The sequence below is a fragment of the Monodon monoceros genome, unplaced genomic scaffold (assembly GCF_005190385.1).
Source record: "Monodon monoceros isolate NGI ecotype Baffin Bay Population unplaced genomic scaffold, NGI_Narwhal_1 Super_Scaffold_14, whole genome shotgun sequence".
Lineage (NCBI taxonomy): Eukaryota > Metazoa > Chordata > Mammalia > Artiodactyla > Monodontidae > Monodon > Monodon monoceros.
The window spans coordinates 7,643,783-7,668,556 of record NW_021703770.1 but is presented as its reverse complement, the minus strand read 5'-3'; the positions used below and the strand labels follow the sequence as shown (position 1 = coordinate 7,668,556).

Genomic DNA, 24,774 nt, shown 5'->3' with positions numbered 1-24,774 from the left:
TTTATTCCTCCTTTTGAATTCTGGTAAGACATTGAAAGTTGGTGTGATTAGAGGATAAAAAAGCAGGTCAGCGGTGATCACCACATACTATTTTGTGGCAGTTCCACTGATGTTTGGTCGTTAGCTTTGGTGATTTATATTAGTGCAAATGATCATGAAGAAAAAGTAGAAAAAGTCCAGTATCTAGGCTACCTCCATAATGGCCCTATGCAGGAGATATAATATTTCCAGCCTGAAAACTGTAGAAAAACGATAGGTAATAACTTGTCACAGATATATAGGTCTGTGTTCCTCCAGCCTTCACCCAGCAGAACCTGAGTAACTAGTGTGTGCTAGATGCAGACAGAGTCTGCCCCTGAATTTCTTGTATACGGGGGGACATGAGACATTAATTCATATGTCTGTACTTCACGGCCCACGAGATGACTAAAGGGTGATGATGATTGAAGAGTGACAAGGAAGGATCAGTCATAACTGAAAGTAAATTTCTGTAGCTAGAAGAAAGGGGGATAAGTAAAAATAATTAGAGTGATATTTAAGATTTCAAGGAAGCCATGTAATGTTTAACCAGGGCTTGAAAGATAAGAATCTTTACAGTGGGGAGGACATAAGAAAGGGCAGGTAATAAAGGGCTTCCAGCAGGAGTTTCTGTTTGTAGAAAAGTGTGTAAGGCAGATGTGCCAAAGCCTGCTCAGAGGTTGGAGAATAGGCACATTTGCCTTAAACACGAGATAAATAAGGGAGCAGCTCTGAAGTTACTGTTGGCAAGATCTGACTAGAGAACCCAGATGCCTTTTTACTTCATCAAGCAATGGGTAGAGTTGCTTGGAAGAGTGATGTGGTTAGTGTTTAAGAAGCTCATGGTGGCATAGAGGGAAAATTCTAGAAAGGTCTGTTATCAGTCAGGATAGACGGGGTCAGTGGTTCTCAACTGTGGGTGATTTTGCCCATCCCACGGAACATTTGTCAACTCTAGGGGCATTTTTAGTTATCACCACTGGGGCAGGCCTACTGGCATCCGGTGGGTAGAGGTCAGGGATGCTGCCGAACATCCAGTGAGGCACAGGACAGTCCCCTCGGCAAGAATTACCTGGGCCAAAATGCCACTAGTGCCAAGGCTAAGAAACCCTGGCTAAGTTGTGCTGTGAGAACAGTCACAGGTTCTTAGTAGTTTAAACCAGTGAAGATGTGCTCATCGCTCCAACTAACTGTGCATAACTTCATGTCATCCGTATTCTGGAATCCAAGCTGACGGGATCGCCGCGATCGGAAATGTTACTCATACTTTACTGGCCAGAGCTAGTTACACAGTCCCTCCTGACCACAAAGAGGCCAGGAATTGCAATCCTACTATGTCCCAGAAAGAGAGCAAATTGCTGTATTTGATCAACAGCATTAATTACTGCCATGGAAGGCTACCTTGGAGTAGAGGAGTAGTCAGTAAGAAAGGAGCTAGTTTCTTTATGTTGGCCTTCTTTTAGTTCATTATTCACCCCTTCAGAAGGATAAAAATCACAGCACAGTAGATCCTTTAACAACACGGGTTTGAACTGCACGGGTCTACTTATACACAGATAATTTTCAGTAAACACCTACTGCAGTACTATATGATCTTCAGTTGGTTGAATCTGTGAATGCAGAACCATGGATATGGAGGGCCGACTAAGGTTATAATGCAGATTTTTGACTGTGCAGGGGTCAGTGCCCCAAGCCCCCATGTTGTCCAAGAGTCAACTCTATATACAAAATGAGATTAGGAAGATGGAGTGTTGCCAGATTATGAAGTGACTGACTGTGCTGTTCAACTAAGGTTCTAGACCTGAGCTTCCCAGTTGTTATTGGGAGCTTTACAGGTGTGTCTGGATATTTATCTCCTTAGTTCTTCAGGTAGCTGGGTCGGGCCTGGGGTAGTCAGCTTGCAGTGCAAGCAGCCTCTTCCTTTTATCTCCATATGCCTTACATGTATTATAATTATATATATGTGCTTTGATGTGAAAAAACTTGCGAAGCTCAGCATTAGTCAGCGGGCTGGATTTGTTTTTTTGTTTTTTAATTAATTAATTTATTTATTTTTGGCTGCATTGGGTCTTCATTGCTGTACGCGGGCTTTCTTTAGTTATGTCGAGCGGGGGCTATTCTTCGTTGTGGTGCGCGGGCTTCTCATTGCGGTTGCAGAGCGTGGGCTCTAGGTATGCGGCTTCAGTAGTTGTGGCTCGCGGGCTCTAGAGCGCAGGCTCAGTAGTTGTGGCGCCTGGGCTTAGCTGCTCCTCGGCATGTGGGATCTTCCCGGACCGGGGCTCGACCCCGTGTCCCCAACATTGGCAGGCGGATTCTCAACCACTGCGCCACCAGGGGAGTCCCTGGATTTATTTTAAAATTACAGTTTAGTGTGAAAAAGATTTATTTTAGAACAACTCTACTGGTAGTATAGGAGGGAGTGTTGTATTAGACCAGCTAGTAAGCTATCCTCAGATCTAGGTAAGAAAAGATAAAGATTTTTGAATGATGGCACTCTTGAAAAATAAATATGGCATTGTGGAGATAAAGGAGGTTTATTAGAGATGTTAAAATTGGGTTTAGAACATGTCGAATAGAATTGGTTAATGGAGAATTGGGAAATTTGAACTGGATGTGGAACTGGAGATGTGGAGGGCCAACTGTAAAATGCTGTGCTGATTTTCGACTGTGCAGGTGTCAGCACCTCTAACCTCCATGTTGTTCAAGGGTCAGCTGTATTAAACTGAGTTCACCCATCAATTTTTTTTTTTTAATCTGCTTCATGAAATATAAAAGTCTGAGAGCACACTGTTTTATATATTTAGTAAGAGCAAAAAAGGCAAACTGTCTTAATTTTCTGAAATTTTTAAATCTGAAATAGGTGTAGTTTATAAATGACATATCATTCTAACTAGCAAATAATGGGGGAAATTTTTTTAAATTTTAGATGAAGATCGACTTTCTAGAAGGAAAAGTATTGTGGACACCGTATCCATTCAGGTGGATATCTTACCCAACAGTAATCCTTCAGATGATGTGGTAAGTTGCTGAAAGTTTATGATGAAGTACTGTCTTGAGATAGACATCAATTTAAAAGAACTTTTTGCCCCTCCACACTTTTAAACAGGATCAAATACAACTCTCATTTATCCCTAAATCAACAAAATTGTTAGTAGAAGTTAATCTGATTTAGTCTTGAACTTATTTATAATTTATTTTACTGAACTCATTTCATATACCTATAAAGATACATAAACTTAATATTGTGTGTTATGATATCACTAGATTTCACATTGTAGTAAAAGGAACCATAAGACAGAACTAAGTATGTTTTTTTAATAAGTAAGAAATGCTACACAAGGCCTGTTATTAAATAAATAGGCCCTCTAATCCTATTTATTTTTAAAGATTTATGCAACATAAGTTGTGAGAATAAATGGAATTATACACTGTCATGTGAAGCCAAATGCTCACTACTTTTAGAAAGTTTCAAAATTTCACCTATGAGAGAAATTTTTTAATCTTTTTGGATAGTAAATATAATGAATTTAACATAGGTTAAGCTGTATCAGTGACCTGTGTACTCTTGAAGGAGTTATTTGAAACATCATAGATTTAATGTTCTCCTCCTGTTTCAATAGAGCACAAGAGTGTACCCTACTGAGTTATAGGAAGAAAAAGCAGCCAGTGTTCTCTAGGACTTACCCACACAAATCAGCAGAGCGTTTTTTGATAGTCAAGTACAAATTCCAGTGTGCCAGCATGTCACGTCAGCTTCCTCCTTGTGGTTTATCCATTGTTTGCCTTCCTAGGTATTTCATTATTTCTCATTGGTACAATGTAAATAACTAAAAGAATATCCATGTAAGAAAAGAGGAAGGAAGTTGTCTGAATTCATGCTTTCTCAGCCTCCTTTCTCCCTCCTGCTTCCAATCCCTGTCAGTTAATTTGTCTTCAGGAATTAAAATTATTTGGTGGCCAGGGTACAGCCAATTAATTTATATCTTTCATGCTTTTAACTCCCTGTTATGTAAAATTCATCAGTTTTATCAATGAATTATCTGCAGAGCATCAGAGTAGTTGGAATAGGCAGTTAGTGTTCATTTTGGAACTTGAGGCTTTAAGGTTGGTTTAGAGTTTCTTACCAGTTTAAGACTCAGGAAAAATCGTCTTCCCTAAATTTCACCTCTTCAAAGCCATTTTAATTTTTATACTTCTTACTAGCAAGAAGGATATCTTGCTAGCTATATCTTTCAGTGATTATGAATTTGCTGCTATTACCTTTTGAGGGAAGAAATTCATCCAGAGCCTTAGTTTATACTTGTCAAGAGTGCAGTCTTATTTTATTGACTGGTATTTTTCCATTTGCCTTTGTTAACCATTTTTATTTCTTTTAAAAATACATATATAGCACTTTAAAAGGTTGCAAAGAATCAGTCTATTTTGATAAAATGAACTGAAGAAACATTTGCATGAAGGCAATATAGGAGGAAGACTCTTGAGCATGAATTTTACATGAAAAGTTCATTAATACATTTGTTAACTTACTAAAGATCCTTTTGTTTTATCTTTGCTATAACTATAAATCCTAAGTCAAATATGCCTCACCCTGAGTATTTGAAAAGTTAAATACAGTTTAGTATATAATATTTACTTGAGCACATTGGAGTTTCAAACTCATTTACCATTATGGTATCTGATTTTGTGTATTAGGAATGGTCGTTGAAACACCAGAAGACAGAATAACAGTACCTTCCAGGCTAAAACTAACTAATTCCATTGTGTGGACAGGAGAAAGTGTCATCAGTTAGGTATTCACCAGTTAGTGGTGTAACAAAATATAAAACTAAGAATAAGTATATTTGCTAACAATGAATCAAATTTAAAAATTGCTCATTTGAAAAATTGCTCGTAATTTCATCAAAATTACTTGAAATTGTATATACATAATCCCACTTAGTCCTCAAGTATATTTGATACCTGCTTTTAGAGCTTGTCATGTTGTTTAGATGGAGATCATAGGAAAACTTTTGTTCTCCCTGGATATAACTCAGCTTATTACTATGGTCTGTTAAAATACCCGGTCCATTTCTGAGGTATGTGAGTTCTAACATTTGCAATTCAAATTTTAGCCCACCATGAATCATTTAGTGAACGTCTCCTAAAAATTGCACTATATATTAAATTAAATTCAGGTATTCAAGAAGGTAAATGGCTAAAACATTTATTTATTTCAGTGGCGTCTCTGCCTCCTGAAATTAAATCATCAGCTTGACTAATAGAATAAAGCACCATAGGCATGATTCTTTGATGCTGGGCAAATGCATCCTCATTATCCAAATTAAGGAAAACAACAAACAGAGAAGAGTTATTAGATAAAGTACTCTAGCTTTTCACTTATCCAGGATTGAACAGGTAATAAGTAAAAATTCTCCGTAATAAGAATTCTGGCCTTCTAGCTTCTCCTATGTTCTTTCTCCTATACTATAGTTGTTTCTCAAAAGTCTAAAGCTCTTAACCAGTTGTAAGAACAACTTTGAAGTACTAGATTGCTTCTAGGTACAAATAATTGACCAGCCAGAGCCTAATCTTATATATCTGCTCCAAATATCTAGAACAAAGCAACTGAAGATTCCCAAGTTTAATCTGACTTCAACTAGAAATATGAGCCCTCAGTAGAAAAACTGAGGTAGTGGAACTCTTGCTGCTTTGATTTCCAGCTAAATCCTTTGTACAGAGAGCTAAGATGCAAAGCATGAAGTCTTTTGCTTTCACTAGTCTTGCTGCCTTAGGCTTAGCAAAAAGAAGCTCATGAGCTAAAATTAGGGATGACCAGAGTCCAAGGCAAGTACTCATATATCATTTCTTAACTTTTATTCAGAGATACTATAGTAACTGGATATATTATTCCTTCTGAAAATGTGCTAGTGCCACAGTATTACTGACTTTTTATGTAAGCACTTGATTTCACACCTTTTACATGTCTCAAAGCAAGCGAGATTTGAAAACTTCAAGTTAAAGGGAGTTTCTGGAGAATAAGACTTGGTGGTTGACCTTAAGAGATCCAGAATATAATTACTTTTAAATGTTGGTTAACTGTACTCATTGAACACTTCCCAAAGTAGTGATTTTTTGCTTTAAAATTTTTGCATTTAAAGTTTTAGATTATTTCATTTTTGATTTTTAACCTGTATGTGGTACCAAAATTATAAAGAGTATAGAATACTTAGTTTTCATTTATTACGTAGCTGAAGCTGCATTTATATATAATCTCTGCCTTGAATATTGGTTGGGTTGCCTTAAAGGTTGCTAATTCTGCCAGCCTAACATCAATCTGTAGACTTCTTTGGGGAACCACTGTGGTAGCCATTGTTAAATCCAGTGAAAACATGGAGATTACTTGATACTGTTGAGTGTGACCACAAATCCAGCCACCACAAAGAAAAGAAAATATTTGTCAAAGTTCTTAGGTTACTTGTAACTAGGTGCAGGTATCATTTATATTGACCGTTCCTAACTCTTTATTTTACTTAAAATCACTTTTCTCTAGGTTAGTAACACTGAAGAAATCACCTTTGAGGCGTTAAAGAAAGCAGTTGGTGAGATTTTGCTTGTTAACTCTCCTAGTATTTTCTAGCTTATCTAGATCTTAGTACTTGTTTAAATGCCAGAATTAACAGAGGCAGCATGGCAAGTGTATATACTGTCGATTTCTATATAAATATATAATCAATTTATTAGCTTATGTTCTTTAGGCTTTTGTAATTGTCCTGTCTTGTCATAGATAATTATTTTCCTCTCTGTAGACTGACTTTTCTAGAATTATGAAAGCATATCACCATGTATTTGAATGCTGCCCTTATTTGGTGGCCAACATTGAGGCTGAGTGAATTTATGAGAAATAGTGAATGTATTTCCTTTTATAGGAGATGGGCAGGTGAATAATTCTGAGAGAATTACATAGAATGATTTTTAGTAGGCATGTAGCAGTGTGATTAGAAGTGTGTTTCTAATGGGGTAAGAGAAAGGAGCTGGCTGAAATTGTCAGCAGGTACAGTAGAGTCACATTAATCCTTGCTATTTTATCAGTGAGGACACTGAGGCAGAGAAATGAGCAACTCTCGTGAGATCACAGAGCTAGTAAATACTGGAGACAAATTTCATACCCAGGTCTGACTGACTCTAGTCTTTTCACTTATGTTTGCATAAAATAGTACTCTGATTTTTTTTTCTCCTGTAGCCTTTATGGAAATAAATTTTACCTTATATAATTTGCCTCTTTTAAAAATTTTAAAATGGTTCCTTCAGTTAAGTATTAATATAAATTCCTGCTAAGCTCATGATGCCTCGATCTCAATTCACTTTAATTGGTAAAGCAATAGAGGGTGGAAATTGACTTTCACGATAGAGAGTGGAAATTGGCTCTCAATTTGTAAGAAATATTAGAATAAGAAAATCATTAACGAGGGAAGTGAAACGCTCTAGTACCCATCATACATGAAATAAAATCTGACCTTTTTCAGCTTAATCCATTAGAGGATTTTTTTTCTTATTGTAATATCAAATTTGCCAAAATAAAATTAATTGAATTTAATAAGCAATTTTTGAACACCCATTGTGTACAAGATACTGTGAGACATTTAAAAATTAATAAGACATGTTGAGGAACTTACAGTCTGGCAGTGGTTCTCAAAGTATGTCTTTGGACCCCTGGAGCTTTGGGGAAGGCTCTTCCAAGGGATCCTTCAAATCAAAAAGTACATTCAGCACAATACTAAGACATTATTTGCCTTTTTACTGCATGGATTAACGTGAATGAAGGCAGTGGCGTCAAACTGTACTAGTGGTCATTGAATTCTTCAGCACCACACATCCCCAGTTATTTATTTATTTATTTATTTATTTGCGGTACGCGGGCCTCTCACTGTTGTGGTGCCTCCCATTGCGGAGCACAGGCTCCGGACTCGCAGGCTCAGCGGCCACGGCTCACTGGGCCCAGCCGCTCCGCAGCATGTGTGATCTTCCCGGACCGGGGCACAAACCCGCATCCCCTGCATCGGCAGGCGGACTCTCAACCACTGCGCCACCAGAGAAGCCCACCCGTTATTTTTAAAAGGCAAGATTTCTCTTAAGAATGCCTTTGAAGAATCAGTATAAATGATTAATTTTATTAATCTCATCCCATGAATACATGCCTTTGGGGAGCACATATAAAGCACTTCTTTGATTGCTTTTACTTGCAAGCAGAACTAGTTGGTTTTTTTAAGGAACGTCACTTTTACTTTAAAAAAAAAAAAAAGACAGAAAACCTGTGGTATTTGAAGGGAAGCTGTCACTTCAAGAGAAAAAAAACACCGTGACAGTATTTGCTCCCAGTGATAAAATTAGCACTTTTTAACAAAATTAGAGTTTTGAAGCTTATGTCTGCCAGTGCAAGTTTGACAGTTCCCCAATATTTATTTAAAGACTTTTCTAATGAGATCAGTGATAATAACTAACAAATGTGAATTTAAAGAGTATTTTACAGTGAAATATGTCTACATTTAGAGGGTCTGCATAAATCAGTGGAGCAATATTCCAGATGACCTTGCATGATGTTACAAAACCATACATGAGTAAAGCTCTATTCAAACTGTAGAACAGACCAATAGATATTAATATAACCAATTACAAAAAGTTCATTAATAAGGTTTCAAATTCCATATTGCAACTAACTTTTAAGAAACTACAGTTTGTCATGTTTTGTTGTAGTGTCCAAGAAGAAATAGCTACAATTCTGTGAAAAGGCTATTTATTGAATTACTCTTTCCCAGTCCATACCTGTGTGAGTTTAGTTTTTCTTTATATACTTCAACCAAAATAACATATTGCAGTGGATTGAATGCATCTGCATGTAGAATCCAACTGCTTCTATTAAGTCAGACATTAAAGAGATTTGCAAAAATAGAAAACAATGCCATTCTCTTCACTAAATCTTTTCATTTTAGAAAATGTCGTTATTTTTTCATGAAACAATTATTTATGTTAACATATAGTGGTTTCATTTCTTTAATGCATTTAATGAATATTTTTTAAGTCTCTCATTTTTATATTGTAATATGGAAAATATCAAATGTAATACATAAAGAAAGCAATTTGGCTTTCTTAATCATTTTTCAGAGTATGAAGGAGTCTTGAAACAAAAAGTTTGAGAACTACTGGACTTAATGCATGGAAAAGAAACTTGCTGCCTGCAGGCCAAATTTAGGTAGAAGTATTATTTTCAGAAATTGGATTTGAATAAAGACCAGGGATATATGCTCAGCTTGCCCAAGTCCTGTTTTTCTTACTGCTTTTAAAACATTTATGTTTCCTGCCTAGCCTCTGGCACATTTGAGCTTGTGACCCTAATCTAGTGAACACGAGAGATGTGATCGTAATTCTGTATTATAGTCATTCAGAAAAAGTACATAAATTCGACAACTTTGTTAACCTGCCACAATTTCAGAGGGGTGAAAATAAACCTATTTCGTTTGTACCTGATATATCCGTTTTTTAAAACTAGCTAATTGTTACAGTTTGTCTACCTGAAGAGAAGCTTTGTTTTTGAAGAACCTTGAACAGATTGTGTTTCATCTTATGAAATTCTTGACCAGGAAAAATAAAAAAGCTGAAGAGCTACTGAGTTGTTACTGTAGACCATCAGTAAATAAGCCATTAATTAGCCTTCTTTTCAGATTCTTAAGCAAATAGACATAGTTATTATATGTATCAAAATGACAGACATTTATTATTTTATTATCTCCCAAACTTTGGCCAGACCACACGTCATCTTAAGATTTAAAAAAATCCCTTTTCAAATTGTGGAAGATAAATGGAAAAGGCTAAAACAATATGGTTCCGCGCGGCCCTATCTATATTTCAATCACACCATGCACTATCAAGTTTAGCAGACTTTTAATTTAGTACCTCGTATGTGCAAGGGCATGATTATTAATAAAAGAATCATCCCTCAGGAAGGGCCTTGAAGTTGTTGAACTTGTAGGAAGTTGTCATGCTTCTGCTTTTATTTGGTAAGAGAGACAAAGGTAGTCTTATGAGAAAGGGTTTTGTGCTGTGTAGTTTTTAAATTTTTTTATATCCGGGCTTTCTAGCCTTAACTAAGACACTTCAAGGATGTCACACCTTTTGCTTTTTTCCCTATACAAGTAGTCCTATAAATCACCCTTATTTTTTATTTATAGATCATTTGCTCTTATGGTCATTGGCAAGGTTCTGTGAAATTTTCGTATTCCTTTTAATGGGTCTTTTTAAACACTTATATAGATACCAGTGGAATGGAAGAGCAGGAAAAGGAAAAGAGGCGTCTAGTGATAGAGAGATTCCAGAAAGCACCTTTTGAAGAAATAGCAGCACAGTGTGAGTCCAAAGTAAGTGAACACATGGTGGAGGGGGCGGGGGTGGGGTTTGACTTCGTGGACGCTGTCCTGGTAATTGGTAGGTAGATTCTAAGCTTCAGGCAGATCAACAGAATCCACAAGGCAGTGGATTTGATAGGGACTGAAAGCTGAAGACATAGCTGTGAAGCCTAAATAATTTTTTTGTGTAATGTCAGCTGATGGGAATGGCAGATCCCAAATTAAATGTTAACGACTGTTACTGCTTTGAAACTGTTTTTGCAGTGGTTTTCTATGATTTTGCTATAGGTATTTTGTGTGTCTATCGATTTTGTTTTTACCAGTGAGACTAGGAGAGGAATAAAAGAAACTTTACATTAAATTCCAGTGTATGAGACAGATAAAACCAAAACATTAAAGCATTCTGTACCATCAGTTTAATAGTTAGAGTTATGCTTTGTCCTTTAAATCACACTTGTATTATTACATATGGGTATTTGGAAAATAATAGATCCATTCTTAACATTTTTTTTTTTTCTCCTTTGTAGGCAAATTTCCTTCATGACAGACTTGCTCAAATATTGGAACTCACCATACGGTAAGAGTTTTGGTACTACAAGAGCAATAAAGCAGCAAAATAGAAACCATTAGATCCCTATAAATTTGTGGCTTTTTAAGTAATTGTGCTTTTCATTTAGGGTAGACACAAGATCATACAGGTCTCTGTCTCAGTGGTTTTTCTGTTTACTGGATTGTCTGATACCATTTCTTGTCCAGGGGGCTTCTAGCTTTTCTAGCTTTCCTTTTTAGATCATTTATTCCTTTAAAATGGTCCTATAAGGACATTTGAGTAATTGGAAGACTCTTATTCTAATGATATGTTTAAAAAAGTAATTTCTCAGATTTAACCATTGTGACCTATAAAAACTACAGTTTTATATGGTTCAACCTCATAGTTCTTTCCAGGGCAATAATGATTCTACCTATGCAGATGGCTCACTTGAATTATTAAATTTTACTTGAGTTTCCCTAAGTCATGTCTATTTGTGTCCTGTTATTAGTTATAGTCGGCCCTCCATACCCGCAGGTTCTGCATTCGCAAATTCAACCAACTGTGGATCAAAAATATTTGGGGAAAGAAAAATTCCCAGAAAGTTCCAGAAAGTAAAACTTGAATTTGCTGCATGCTGACAACTATTTACATAGCATTTACATTGTGTTAGATATTATAAATAATCTAGATACGATGTAAAGTATAAGGGAGGATGTGTGTAGGTCATATGCCAGTAGTGCTCCATTTTATATCAGGGACTTGAGCATCCAAGGATTTTGGTCTGTGTGGAGGGTCCAGGAACCAATCCCCTGTGGATACCATTGAACGATTGTATCTTATGCTCCAGAAACATAAGGTATCTAATATCGGTTTTTCTGTGTCATTTGGTTGTTAAGTAATGAAGCACATGACAGAGGGAGAGAAAAACTCCAGGTTCCACCTAAGGAAAGAACCTCTGCATATTCTTATGTTGACTTCAGTGTGGAGACTGGTCTGTGTATAATGTGGCACAGTAAAGGAGCCATAGACAGAAATTGTGCTTCTGAAATTTTTTTTTACATCGCCGTATCTTTTATATTTTCAACTTGATTAACTAAATCTGTTTTGCTTCAAACCCTGTATGTATCCTTATAAACAGAATAAACAGGTAGATGCTCGAGATCAGTTGCTTTTTTTTCCCCAGCCTTTTTTCTGCCTTCATACGCAAAGCATGTTTTCATCACTTTAACATCTTACTCTAGGCATTTACCACCAATACTGCCCCCCCACCGACTAAGTTGAGAATCACTCACTTATAAAAGTTCAGAACAGAGAATCAGACTAAAATACGCAATATACCCTATACCTTAGATTCAGAGAAAATTGCTGGGTGTGGGCATTTACGCACAACCTAAAAGTTGAGAGTTAAGTTTTATTTGGGGACCTTGCTGAGGACTATAGCCCGGGAGACAGCCTCTCAGGTAGCTCTGAGGAACTGCCCGGAAGAGGTAAGGGAGGAGCCAGGGTATATAGGAGTTTTTGGCTGGAGAAAACCTTGTAGTCAAACATCAAAAGATCACTGCTAATCACAAAGAGCAGGCAGACATCTGAGGTTGATGATTTTAGTGCTTTTCTATGCATGGGAAGGTGCAAGGACCTGGGTTCATTGAAATTATTCCTTAGATATGCATCTTAACTGTCTAGGGCCAGTATCCAAAGAACAGAATGCTCCCTGTTTTTCTCCATCCTGGCTTCCCCTCAGGGCGCACCATTGTAGGTGACTGCGGTGGCTGATGGCTTGATCTTGCAGAACTGGAATGGCAGGCAACACTCCCTGTCCACAGCTTCTTTGATGCCTGTTAATTGTAACAGTAAATACCTGCTGCTTTATATCTGTTGTTTTTACTAATCCTCCCCACAGGCCTGAAAAGTTAGGTAGATCCTTTCCCCCCCACCCCAGGTAAAGACACTGAGGCTTAGAGAAATAAAGTAACTAGCTGAAGTTTATCCAGCTAGTGAGTGGAAATAATCAAAATTCAAATCCATAACTCATGTTCTTAAAAGAAATGTTGCTAGAGGCCACCATGTTACATTTAATCACACTATCATAACTATATGGATTTAATATTTTAGAATAAGTTTCATGACTAATTCGGTTTCATTGGTACTGCAACTACTACTAATAATTTGTATTTATTAAGCCTTACTGCTAATAGTTATTTACTGAACACTTATGGTGTTCTAGGCACTGTGCTAAGTACATTCTTTCATTTAGTGTTTACAACAGATTTTAAAAATATGTAGTGATTATTTGTACTTTACAAATGTAGAAACAGATGCACGTAGAAGTTTGGTAATTTATCCAAGGTCACCTAGTTAGGAAGTAGTAGTTTTGGGTACCTCACATGATACAGAGAAATGAAATAGACTTCTTAGTGTACCTTCAGGGTTTTCAGTTTCTATTTGATATATTTCCCCTTGTTAATTTGCCTCATTCTAACTAGGAGATAGAGAAAAGAGTTTGTATGCTTGAGAAAAGAAACAAAATAAGCAATATTATATCTCAGTTTCCATTGTTCCTTCATTCACTTTGACCTTAGTACAATAAGAAAAAAATTACAAGAAATGCAAAGGAGCAGGAAAATACAGAAAAAGAATAAGCAGCCCCACAGATGATTGATCCAATTATTGGAATTAGTAGACAATGACCTAAAAAGAACACACACACATATCAAAGAATTTAAAGGAAAAAATATGTATATTTTAGGAGAGAAATGGAAAGTCTAAAAAGGAACCAAATTGTAGTTCAAGAACTGAATGTTATAATATCTGAAAGAAAAAAATGTCATTGGATGGGCTTAATGGTATATTGGACATTATAGAAGAATTCGCATATATTGCTCATAGGAGTATAAATTGGTACGCTTTGCAAAACTTCGGCAGTGTCTTATAAAGTTAAACATATACCTGCTCTTGATCCTGTAATCCCATATCTCAGTATTTGCCCAGAGAAATGAAAACTTAGATTCACAAAAAGACATGTACATGAATGTTTTAGCAGCTTTTTTCATAATTACCAGATGCCCATCAACAGGAGAATGGAGAGAGAGTAGACAAATAGTGGTACTCTTACAATAGTGAAATACTATTCAGCAGTAAAAAGGAACACATTTTGGGGGTAAATTTTAAAAAATGCATTGAGCAAAAGAAATCAAACATAAACGAGTATAGCTTGTATGGACCATTCCTATAGGCTGTATAGACCATGTGAAATTCAAGAACAAGTGACACTAACCTTCAGTGACGGCGATCGGAACATAGTTACTGTTGGATGTGGGTGTATGTGTATGGGCATGTGGGAGTAGGGAGAAATTGGTTGAGGACACAAAGGACCTTTTTTGAATGATGAAAGTGTCAGTATCTTTATCTATGGTAGAGATAAGAATGAAGTAATGAATTGAGGGAAGAACATTGGTATCATGTGACAAAAGATCAGTTTCCGAAACTGATAAAAGAAAAATATCTGAGTAGAAATACAGGCAGTAGACTCAAGTAGACAATTCATTTTAAAAGAAATGCAGAATGGATACTAAATCTACAAAGGTATATAGCATTAGTAGTAACCCGAAATGTGAAAATAAAAGAAAGAAAGAATTCCCTTTTGCCTGCCAGAGCGCCAAAGATTAAAATAACAAGAAAGAATGATTATACCCAATATTTATAATGGTGTAAGGGGATGGCTACACTCAGATGTTGAAAGTATGAATTGCCAGTATTATGGCAATGTGTACCAGTCTCAAAAATGTAAATACACTTTGATGCAGAAATTCTGTGTGTAAGACTATAAACCAAGGAGACAGGATAAAATTATGTATAAGAATAGACCTAGGGGCTTCCCTGGTGGCGCAGTGGTTGAGAGTCCGCCTGTCAATGCAGAGGACACGGGTTCGTGCCCCGGTCCGGGAAGATCCCACATGCCGCGGAACGGCTGGGCCCGTGAGCCATGGCCGGTGAGCCTACGCGTCCGGAGCCTGTGCTCCGCAACGGGAGAGGCCACAACAGTGAGAGGCCCGCGTACCGCAAAAAAAAAAAAAAAGAATAGACCTGTCAGCATTATTTATGATAATGAAAAATGAAAATGAACCTACATCTGTCCGTTGAAGTAAATCAATTATAATATATCTATATATTGAAGTACCATGCAATGGTCATCAAAAGAAGTTAATATATGTATATATAAGATTTTTTACTAGTGAAACACAGCAAGCTTACATGAGTGGGTATAGCATAATCCCACTGTAAAAATTATATATACATATATTCAGAGGAGAATGTCTAGTGTAGACTTAAAAACAGCTTGGTACCACTGTGATCTATGTGCCATGCCACCTTGTAGCTGGCCCGCAATTCCGTCACACTGATCCCTGCGATGAAGGAGCCTCACTCTGCTGCTGGCAGGTAGTAGCGAGAGTGCTCCGTGAAGTGAACAGCTTTGCAATGCACCTGTTGACGATGCCTCGCTCTTTTACAGCCCTCCTCCCAGTCCATCAGGAACACTGACCATTACTTCTGGGCACGCCCAATACCAGTCTGTCCCGGTCTACGAGATGAAGTTTCCAGATCTGTGTGTGTACTGAGTGGCTCACGAAGACCTCAGCATAAAGCCTAAAAATTAGGGCCAAGCTGAGTTTTCAGGGTTTACTTAATGTGTGTTAACATACTTCGTGAAAATTATGATGGAATTTATCTTTAACCGAATGCTTGGCATATCAGATTAGATATTTTGCAGCTATATTATATGATTTAGAGTACTTTTGAAGATAGGTTTATGCCATGTTAATTTTTTTTGAGGTTCCTGATGGCTTTTAAAATTGAACGTATAAAAAAAAATTGAACGTATATTGGTCTCACATTAATTGTTAAATAGTATATTTAAAAATTTTCACAAACATGTAATTTAAAAAAAAATTAAGCCTTCAGAGGGTTGAAGATGTATCAAGTGTCTACTGTATTTCTTAGACATCTACGCAACTGCTTAAAATTAGAATTGCTGTTGTTTTTCTTTATCTGAAAAAGCAAAAACATACAAATATATTCCTAATCCTGGAGCAGCAGAACTGCTCTGTGGCTCTTGGTCCCCACGTTCTAGATGTCGTCGTGTGCATCCCTCTGTTCGTTCGCTGTAACGGTATGTGACAGTCATTCCTCAACTTGTTTGTGGAGATGACATTTACTGAGTAATATTCCTAGAATATGACCCTAAAATCTCCGACTTTAAAGTGTCTAGTTCTTGTAATACTGTGTTTTCTGCCAAAAGTTTGACCGTTCTACTTGAGAGTCTCAGAGCTTGCTCTTGGAGTACTGAACTGTGCAATATTTTTTACATCATTAGATGTATTAGTTTACAGACTATGCTTTGAAATTACAGTAGTATTTTGCTGTGGCTCCATTAATTAAATGAGCTATATATTTAGTATAGGAAAAAAAGACATTTAAAACTGCTACTAGTTCACCTGTGAAGAGTGTGTACATTTTGATTTCTGTTGAGAGCATATTAATTTACATTTTAATATTGTGCAGTTTTTAAATCCTTATAGTCAAAAAAGGCCCCAAATGGACTTTCAGTTTGTAAGATTTGAACTGTAACTTGTATGCATCTGTTTAGGATTTGTGATATTACATTTGAAAAGAGTGCCTATGGGTTTAGCAATCAAGTGTGCTATAGATCGTCAATTTAAGCTTGTATTGACTTAAGCTACCAAGATTACATGTGCTGACAAACTTACAGTGTTCTTAAAATTGTGAACATTTTAGTGAATTCCATCACATGGCACAAATGAACAATTTTCTTTGCAACTCATAAAATTCTTTTAGGACATTTTAATAAAATAATCTGTTTATAATTCTACTACCTTTTCAGATTTGATTCCCTTTTACATAAAACAATATACATATCAAAAATTGTAACCCAAAAAATAATTGCATTTTTAGCTTTAGATTTTGTTTGAAAAATTGCAGTGAAGAAAGGCATGTTATTACTTGGTGTTTACAGTTATTTGGGCACCTTTAGTAGAAACAAGAAAGTGAGGAAGTAATAATAGAACAAGCATACTCAAAAATTTTTTGAATATTTAAACCAAAGTACAGCATCTTGAAACATCTTGCAGAAGATCCTAGTCTTTTTAAACCTATCAAACGATACCCAGACATCCTGGGTGGTTTACTCACTGTTGATAAACAAGACGTTGTTTTCCAAGTGATAGTGCAGTCACCACTTGGGGGGTTAAATGGCCCCCATCGCAGCTGTCACTGTAACTTTACCTCTTGACGAGGTAAAATGTTTCACCATTTAATAGGCCAAGTTTTACGTTTTTTTAATTTCCCTTTTTTTCTGTATTTTTAAAGAAAGATTGTGTAAAAATCTAAGCAGGGGGACATGCAAAAACAATCATCCACTTGGATGTCGTTTTATAGATTAACACTGGGTGCTTTTGTATGAAAAATATATATAATTTAATAGTATAAGAAAAGAAGATATATATTCATTTGCACTCGTGCAAAACAAACTTTGCTCTACAAAATTTCATGTTTCTCTGTGATTTAAAAATGCATGTATAGCATGTAAAGGAAAACCATTTCAGTTAATGTTTATCACACCTCTTGGTCTGTTTTGTAAACTGTAGATTTGGGTTTTGTGGGATTTTTTTCCTGTTGTAGTTGTTTTTAAATCACAGTAGACTTCTGTATATCCTAGATTACTGAACTGGTCTTGTTAACAACGATTCCCAAGAAATGAGGGGTCTTTTCTTAGGCTTTCTGTCCCTTCCAGGAGATTGCAGGAGATCCTGCACGTCATAGGTATGCCTACTGTATTACAGCCAGTTTGGATACTGAAAGTGTAGGATGTGTTGAAGTTCACTGTATTGCTATATTTTTGTAGATATTTAAAACTCTTAATAAAAACTGTTAATCATTCTCTTTTTGCTATATACTGTTGCTTATATCATTCATTTTTTTTCCTTGACATTGAATAGTTAACATTGAAATGTTCCTCCTATACTTGTGTTGTCTTTGCTTATATAGTCATTGGAGTTAACCTAAACACACACACACTTCCTTAATACTTCTGAACTCATTATCTTTTAGAATCATAATACTGTACTTAACCAGCAGTTAACTTCCCCTTCCTCTCAATATCTCTTTTCTTCCTTTCTGAAAATGGTACTGATTTGTTTTATTCATGCCAATATATGTACTAAATGTAATGAATTGAGTTTTTTGAAATGTAACAATTCACTGTGCAATTCATATGTAAGCAATAAAACAAAATCAAATTACTTCTGTATACGTACATTTTTGTAATAGCCATTGCATTTATTAAATTAAACGTATTCACTATTTTGCTTTAGTTAAAAATGAAGAACTTCAGTGAAAACCAAGCTGCCAAATGGATTCATCCTCACATACATTGGAAGGATCAGAACCATAACTGCAGTCGTGGTAAGATACAGCTAACATTAAGCTCTTAGTGTGTGCCTGTGAAAGCACGGTTTCCACCTCTGCATTAGTCTTACTGTTTGTATTTTCAACCCTACCCCTTTGCTGTGTAAGTTACATGAAGCCTCTCTCTAAAACGATAGCTCCTCTCTAGTACCCTCTGCCACCTGGTCTGCTCTCCTGCCGCTGGCAGGAAAGCCCACCATAGCCAGATGGGCTTCAGGGACTTCCTTTCGCAGTTTGGCAAAGCAACGAGGAGCACGGGCTCTGGCTTCAGACCCCACCCTGCCACTCCTGGCCAAGTAGCCTTAGGCAGTGCCGGAACTTTGAGCTTTGAAGTATGTAAAATGAGGCGAGTATGTTCTGCCCTCAGAGGTCATCTGTTGAGGGGTAAATGAATCACTTAGAAGAGGTTCCTCGTGTCATGCCTACATGGCACAGACTAGACACTGAGTCAGTGTTTGTCATTAATAATCCTTGAGTTCACCATGCATAGCGTCTTAAGCAAGCTGGGCAGCTGTCTCAGTTCTGCAGTCTTAGGCCAGTCACTCCAGTTTTCTGAACCTGTTTTCTGGAGGTGTAAAATGAGCAACCTGTGTGATACACACTCTCTCATGCGTTTTCTTTTCAGCTGTAATTGGTTGCGTCCCGTTCTCTCATCTGATACATAAGTTCACATGAATGAAAAAGCAGAGCCAGTGTGTAGCATCAAGCCCTGCCTCTTAGTTTTGCTATATTACATTCGCCTTGTACTTAACACTTTGAGTCACAGGCAGACTTGGGAAGCCAGTAACTTAGCCTAGGTTCTCCCAAAGCAGAGCCGAAGACAAAGGCTTACATGTAGGAATTGCTCTGGGAAGTGATTCCAGGGAACCCCAACGAGGGACCGGACCAGTGAAGTGCAATGAGCAAAAGCTCATTAAGAGGGTTTATTTATGAATTACCAGCACCATAGGTGACTGGAGATCCATCCTGCTGGACAGCCTGAGGAGTCTCATGAAATAATCTCAGAACTGTCCGCCCAGCTGATGAAAGCTGGGGAAGCATGTATGCTCCGCTTCTGTTCTTCATGGTCAAGGGTGGCCCTGTTGACATTAACTCCCCCGCGTTTTTGGATTGTGTGTGCTTGAGTGCTGGGCAGTTTCCCAAGGCGTGCCATGCCTTTTTCTCAGAGAAGTCCTGTGTCCCATGCACGGAGCGTAGAAGTGCAGAAGGCAGGCATTGTCAGATTCCACGCCCGTGCACGAGGCAGGTGGAAGCCTGTGTGGAACTGGTTATCACGGCAGGATCTGGAGTAAGGTAGGGTTGGATGATGTGAAGTTCAGGCAAAAGATACCCAATATAGCACCACCTAGTGTGGTATTTAAGGACAAGATTAAATCTAGGAGCATCAGATTTATAATTTCATGTTTCCACCATCTTAGTTTAATGAGTCAAGGGAGAGATTTTTTAAAGATGGGAGACTTTAGGGCATGTTTGCATGCTGATTAGAATGATACAGAAGAAGAGAGGGATGAATTGATATAGAATAAAAAGGAAATGTTTGCAGGAATCAAGCCCTGGAAAAGGCAATAGGGGGGTACTGTAGCCAGAGCGTAGGTGGAGGGGTTGACCTTTGACATGGATAAGGAACACTTTTTTCATTGAAACAAGAAGGAAGACAAAGACCGCCGGTAATTTTGTAGCTTTGGTGGCAAGAAGATCAGGACATTCCCACGGGAAAACTTCAGTTTTCTCAATGGAGTATTAGGTGAGGTCATTGTAGCCATGTGCCTTGCATTTCTGCATGTCTTGTGAACAGAGACACTATCTTTATTCTGGATTATCTTTTTTAAGGATATAGTACATCCTACAGACTTGGAACACAGAGATGGCATCTCCCTTTGGAGCCAAGGACAGACATGCTTCTTGTCCTGTATAATACAGATGATCTCTTTTCTGGGGTAAAAGGCAGGCTTGTGGCCAATAAATATTTTAGGTTCCCTGTGTAATGAAACCCACCCTGTGTGTAGGTGTTACCTGACCCTCTTTGCATTGGCCCAGGGCTTGAGGAACCAGCATAAATTATCATACTCAGGCTACTGCCATTACTGTAAGTAATAAAGTCCTTTGTCTCTGACCCAAGCATCTCGTATCTTCTGCCAGCATCCATGAAATGCAGACCAACTTGTTAAGTTACAAATAAGGTAAAATCTCAGACCCTTCCGCTCTGGACAGTTCTCAGCTGAGAGCAAGGGGAGGTGTGGAAGGTTTGAGGAGAGGAGGAAGGGGACCAAACAGTTGTCTTGGACAACAGAAAACTCAGCTTTCTAAGAAAAGGTTGAGTGTCCATTTGAGGTTTTTGTGGTCATGAGCTTCAAGTGAAGTGGGTCAGCTCAGTTGCTTTTGTCCTTCAGCAACATTCAGCTGCCTCAGGTGAAGGTGTGGAGAAGGCAGGCAGTCACCATACGTGTGGGCAGCCTAGCATGGTGCCGGCCACGGGAAGCGGACACTTAGCACACACCTGCTGGGTTAAAGGAAGGGAGTGCCATTGGTGGCCCGCCTCGCCTTGACCGCTGTGGTGCCTGCGGGCTGATTGCCAGACACTCTCACCTGCATTTCTTGGCCTAAAGGCTTCCTCAGCCTCCAGAGCCTCCGGCCCCCAGGTGCAGCAGGCAGGAGACATCGCTCTCCATGGGAGTAAAGACTGATCTGATAGAAGGCGGTCTGTCTCCTCTCCCAGCGGTGTGTGTGTGTGTGTGTGCGTGCGTGCGTGCACTATGCATATTCTACTTCCAGGGGCAACTGCCTTGGTAACGCAGCTTTCACTGGCTACCGTTCCTCTGCCGTCTTATCCCTTTGTTCTCCCCTCAGCGTTTCCTGCACTTTCCAAATAAACCACTTGCTCTCAAGTCCTTGTGTAAGGGTCCGCTTCTGGGAGGACCCAAATTTCAGCTGTTACTTAAAAGGTCACATTATTCAAAAGATTCCAACGTGAGGGACTTCTCTGGCAGTCCAGTGGTTAAGACTCCACGCTCCCACTACGGGGGGTACGGGTTAGATCCCTGGTTGGGAAACTAAGATCCCACGTGCCACGCAAAAAAAAAAAAAATTCCAATGTGTTGGATTCATCAAAAGGTGCTCATCAGGTGATTTCCCTGGAAGGTAGGGAAGGTACCAGCTGCTGGCTTGGCACCACGACCTTTTGGTTTCTTAAGGTTTTCAATTCTTTAACGTCAGGATAGTGCCACACCATGAGAAGGTCACGAACACGAACTCTTCAGAGGCTCTGCTTTCCCACCTGTCTGCGGAGCAGGCAGGGACCCTGTATTGTCTCACTGCAGGACACGTGGTTTATGGGAATAGAGAACCAAGGATGTGGTGTGAACTATAGTTCGGATCCTTGTGGAATACTGAAGGGGATTCTGGAAGCACATTGCCTTTTTCCTGATGCACAGTAAAATCTCAATGACTATCGGGTGGGTGGGTGGATGGATGGAGGGATATAATTTCCATTTTTTTGTAATTACTATTATATTTGTCTGTGTCTGAGTGGGCATTTGCATCCCCCAAACTTCCAGCCACTGGGATAAACCCTATCATTTTTTTTTAATCAATTTAATATTGCCAGACCCAAGACAGGGTTATCAGTGATTCTTCATGGAGGTGGCTGAGGCCATTCTCTTAATAACATACCGGAAGAGCTGTCATCTCAGTCCTTGGCATATGTCTTTGGTGGGTTATTGGTGACCCATAGGTGATCTCATAAGATTGATTAAACATACTCCCTTCTGTATTTTTTGAATAGAAGATTGTGATTTCAGTGATTGGGGAGTGAAGATATCTTTTCCCCCTCCATTCCTCTGCCATCTCACCTTTGCCATCTATTCATGTACCAGCATCTTCAAAACCAAACCAGACAAAGAAATGTTGATGGGAATATTTATTGAGCCCCTACAGTGCACTCCAGGAAACATATAACCGCCCCCTCGTTTGCCTTCTCCAAAGACACATTTGGATGTGAGCTGACAAACATCACAATGCACATGTGCAAGGGTCTTCCTGCCTCTCCCCGCTTTGAGCCTCTGCTGAGGACAGAGAGGATGGAGATGGGCCCAGAGAGGTTACAGTAGCAGGAGGGACAGAACGATAGGGTGTGATTGGTCATTTTCCCTGGGACTCTATCTGGGGCCACGCTGTGGCCTAGTCCCCAGGAGACCAAGGGACTTCCCCAGGAATCTTCTGGTTCTTCTCAGGCCCTCCCTGGGCGGCGGGGCCTCCACACTGCTCTCCTCAGAGCTGGAGCCAAGGGACGAAGCTGAAATCCTGCCGTCCTCGCAGGATGGCCGGTGGCCCTGGCACTCCTGTCTGCCAGGTGACTTGAGGCTTTGGTTGTAGAAGGCAGAGGCCAGGCATTCAGCCGCTGTCTGGTCACAGACACAAAGCAGCTTCTCACACAGGCTCTGGCCTACACCTTAGGGGGCAAGAACAGGGGAGCAGACCTGAGACACCGCAGGGTGCTTGCCCCTTCCGCCCTGTACTCCCCGGCTCCGTCCTGAACCTCTTGGTCCTGCGTCCACTGAGTCCTCTACTGGGAATATTCTTAACTTTCTCCTCCTGGTTAGCACATACTCGTCCATCAGGAATCCACCCGGCATCCCCCCACCACGTCCAGAAAGCTTCCTCCAGCCCCTCTGGCTAAAGGGAGTGTCTTTCCTGTGGGTTCCCATCGAATCCCACCCTATGGTTCTTACTATCACAGCAGAAATACATGTATTTTTGCTATCTGTATTTTTATTTGCTCCGTCTGGTGACCCTACTTTATTTCTTGAAAGTTTCAATTGCATGTAGTGCGGGTTGGCATGCAGAACACGCGTGTGGTTCAAAGGAAATAATGTATTTGAAGGTGCTCGGACATAGGCAAGCATTCTGCAAACGTTATCCTTGTCTGTGGCTTTCAAAGACGTATTTGGTCCGTTTAATGTTTTTTTGTCTGATCCTACCGCGAAGTATTCGTCAACCAGAACTTTTCTCATCACACTGACCCTCCACATCTCCTACCCTGGCCTTCACATCAGCCCCAGACATACTCGTTGCATCTCCACAGCAGGAGGCAGAAAGAGGAGACATGGAAGAGCAGAGCGGACCCAGACCTGAGCCTGTTCCCCAGAGCAGCTCTGCACTTGGGCCCCTGTGCCTTATGTGGGGTGGCCCGGAGCAGGCTCCGAGTTGCCCTCATTTCTCACAACCCGACACCTGCAGCTGCTACAGGACACGGTGCTCAGGGCTCACAGAGGGTCGGAACCAGTTCACGGAAGCCCTGTAGGAGTTTGAACAACACACACAACCTTCCTGGATTCAGTGAGACCAGAGGGATGAAGGCGCCTTTAGCTGAGCAGGTGGGACCTCAAGGCGTGATTGCATCACAGACAACGATCATCTGGTCCTGTTACTCATGGGTTCTAAACCCACCCCTGGCTTCTCACCCCCTAGAGGACAAAATGTAAATGTTTCAGCCTTGGGTTCGTGATCTGGTACCTGTCTCGCCAGCCTCACCTTGCATCACCATGATCCCGCGACTCCCACTATCTCTTCCCGAAATACAGAACCACGTGTCGTTCCCAAACTGCCAGGAGTTCCCCAAAGGCCACAGTCTTTCTCTTCCTTTTTCTTGGAACACCCACACCCAGCACGGCCACCTGGGAACCTGTTAACCTCTTGGAAAACCTCCTTCACTGCCCTTCTAACTTCTCCCAAATTCTCCCATCCTGGCTGCCGTATTCCGCAGGCTCAAAACCCCTTTCACCACGGTCCTGGGCACCTGTACCACCTCGTAGCAATACTAATGATACTAGAAGAGTCCCTTGCTTGTCTCTCTTCCTTGCGGGCTGTGAGCATTTTGAGGCAGGGATCATGTCTGTTCGCTGTGTTCCTAGGTCCCGATGGAGGTTTTTTGGATAAGCAGATAATTGGGTGAATGAATGAATGAGTAAGTGACATGTAAAGCACAGAGCTCCCTCCTGGGAGGTGAGAGGCACACACGATCCTCCAAGGCTGGGATTCCTGGAGGCTGAGGGAGGAGGTGGCACTGAAGCCTCAGCCTGGGCCTTCCCCACATAAAAAGTGAGGGTGAGACAAACCCTCTCAGGGCTCTCGAGAAATGCTATAGGGACCATTTCCTTTTAAACTGCAAAGGGTAAGGGAAATACATCCACTGATGTACATGGGGAGGTGCAGCCAGAGAATGGAGATGAAGCCAGTTGTAAAGCAAGCCCAACAGAGTGAGGCTCCTGAGGGTGGGGCTGTTTCCAAATAGCCCCCCTCCCCCCCCCCCAGGCCCTGAATGGCCATGGAGGCACCTCCGGCTTCCACACCTGGGAGGAGTGGAGATGC

At 39.7% G+C, this 24,774-nt stretch overlaps 2 protein-coding genes across 11 annotated transcripts in view; one reads left to right on the top strand and one right to left on the bottom strand.

The window, feature by feature from the left end:
- EFR3A (EFR3 homolog A) overlaps positions 1 to 24,774 on the top strand; it is a 200,544-nt gene that overhangs the window by 77,514 nt on the left and 98,256 nt on the right. For 7 of the 10 annotated variants that reach the window (XR_003793450.1, XR_003793454.1, XR_003793453.1 and 4 more), the window contains exons 19-23: positions 2,945 to 3,036; positions 6,548 to 6,596; positions 10,303 to 10,406; positions 10,922 to 10,971; positions 18,315 to 18,405. Coding sequence is in view for 3 of the 10 variants with exons in the window: in XM_029222421.1 (XP_029078254.1) it covers positions 2,945 to 3,036; positions 6,548 to 6,596; positions 10,303 to 10,406; positions 10,922 to 10,971; positions 11,823 to 12,015 (488 nt within the window). In the remaining 7 variants the exon portion in view is untranslated. Of the gene's footprint in view, positions 1 to 2,944; positions 3,037 to 6,547; positions 6,597 to 10,302; positions 10,407 to 10,921; positions 10,972 to 11,822; positions 15,002 to 15,436; positions 18,195 to 18,314; positions 18,406 to 24,774 lie in introns of those variants that run through there. The other 3 variants (XM_029222421.1, XM_029222420.1, XM_029222422.1) reach the window with 2 other exon arrangements.
- The window catches only part of OC90 (otoconin 90), a 37,439-nt gene continuing 31,091 nt past the window's right edge, over positions 18,427 to 24,774 (bottom strand). The window contains exon 13 of the mRNA XM_029223226.1: positions 18,427 to 22,855. Within this exon, the coding sequence (XP_029079059.1) occupies positions 22,563 to 22,855 (293 nt within the window). The 3' untranslated portion in view covers positions 18,427 to 22,562. The remainder of the gene's footprint in view (positions 22,856 to 24,774) is intronic.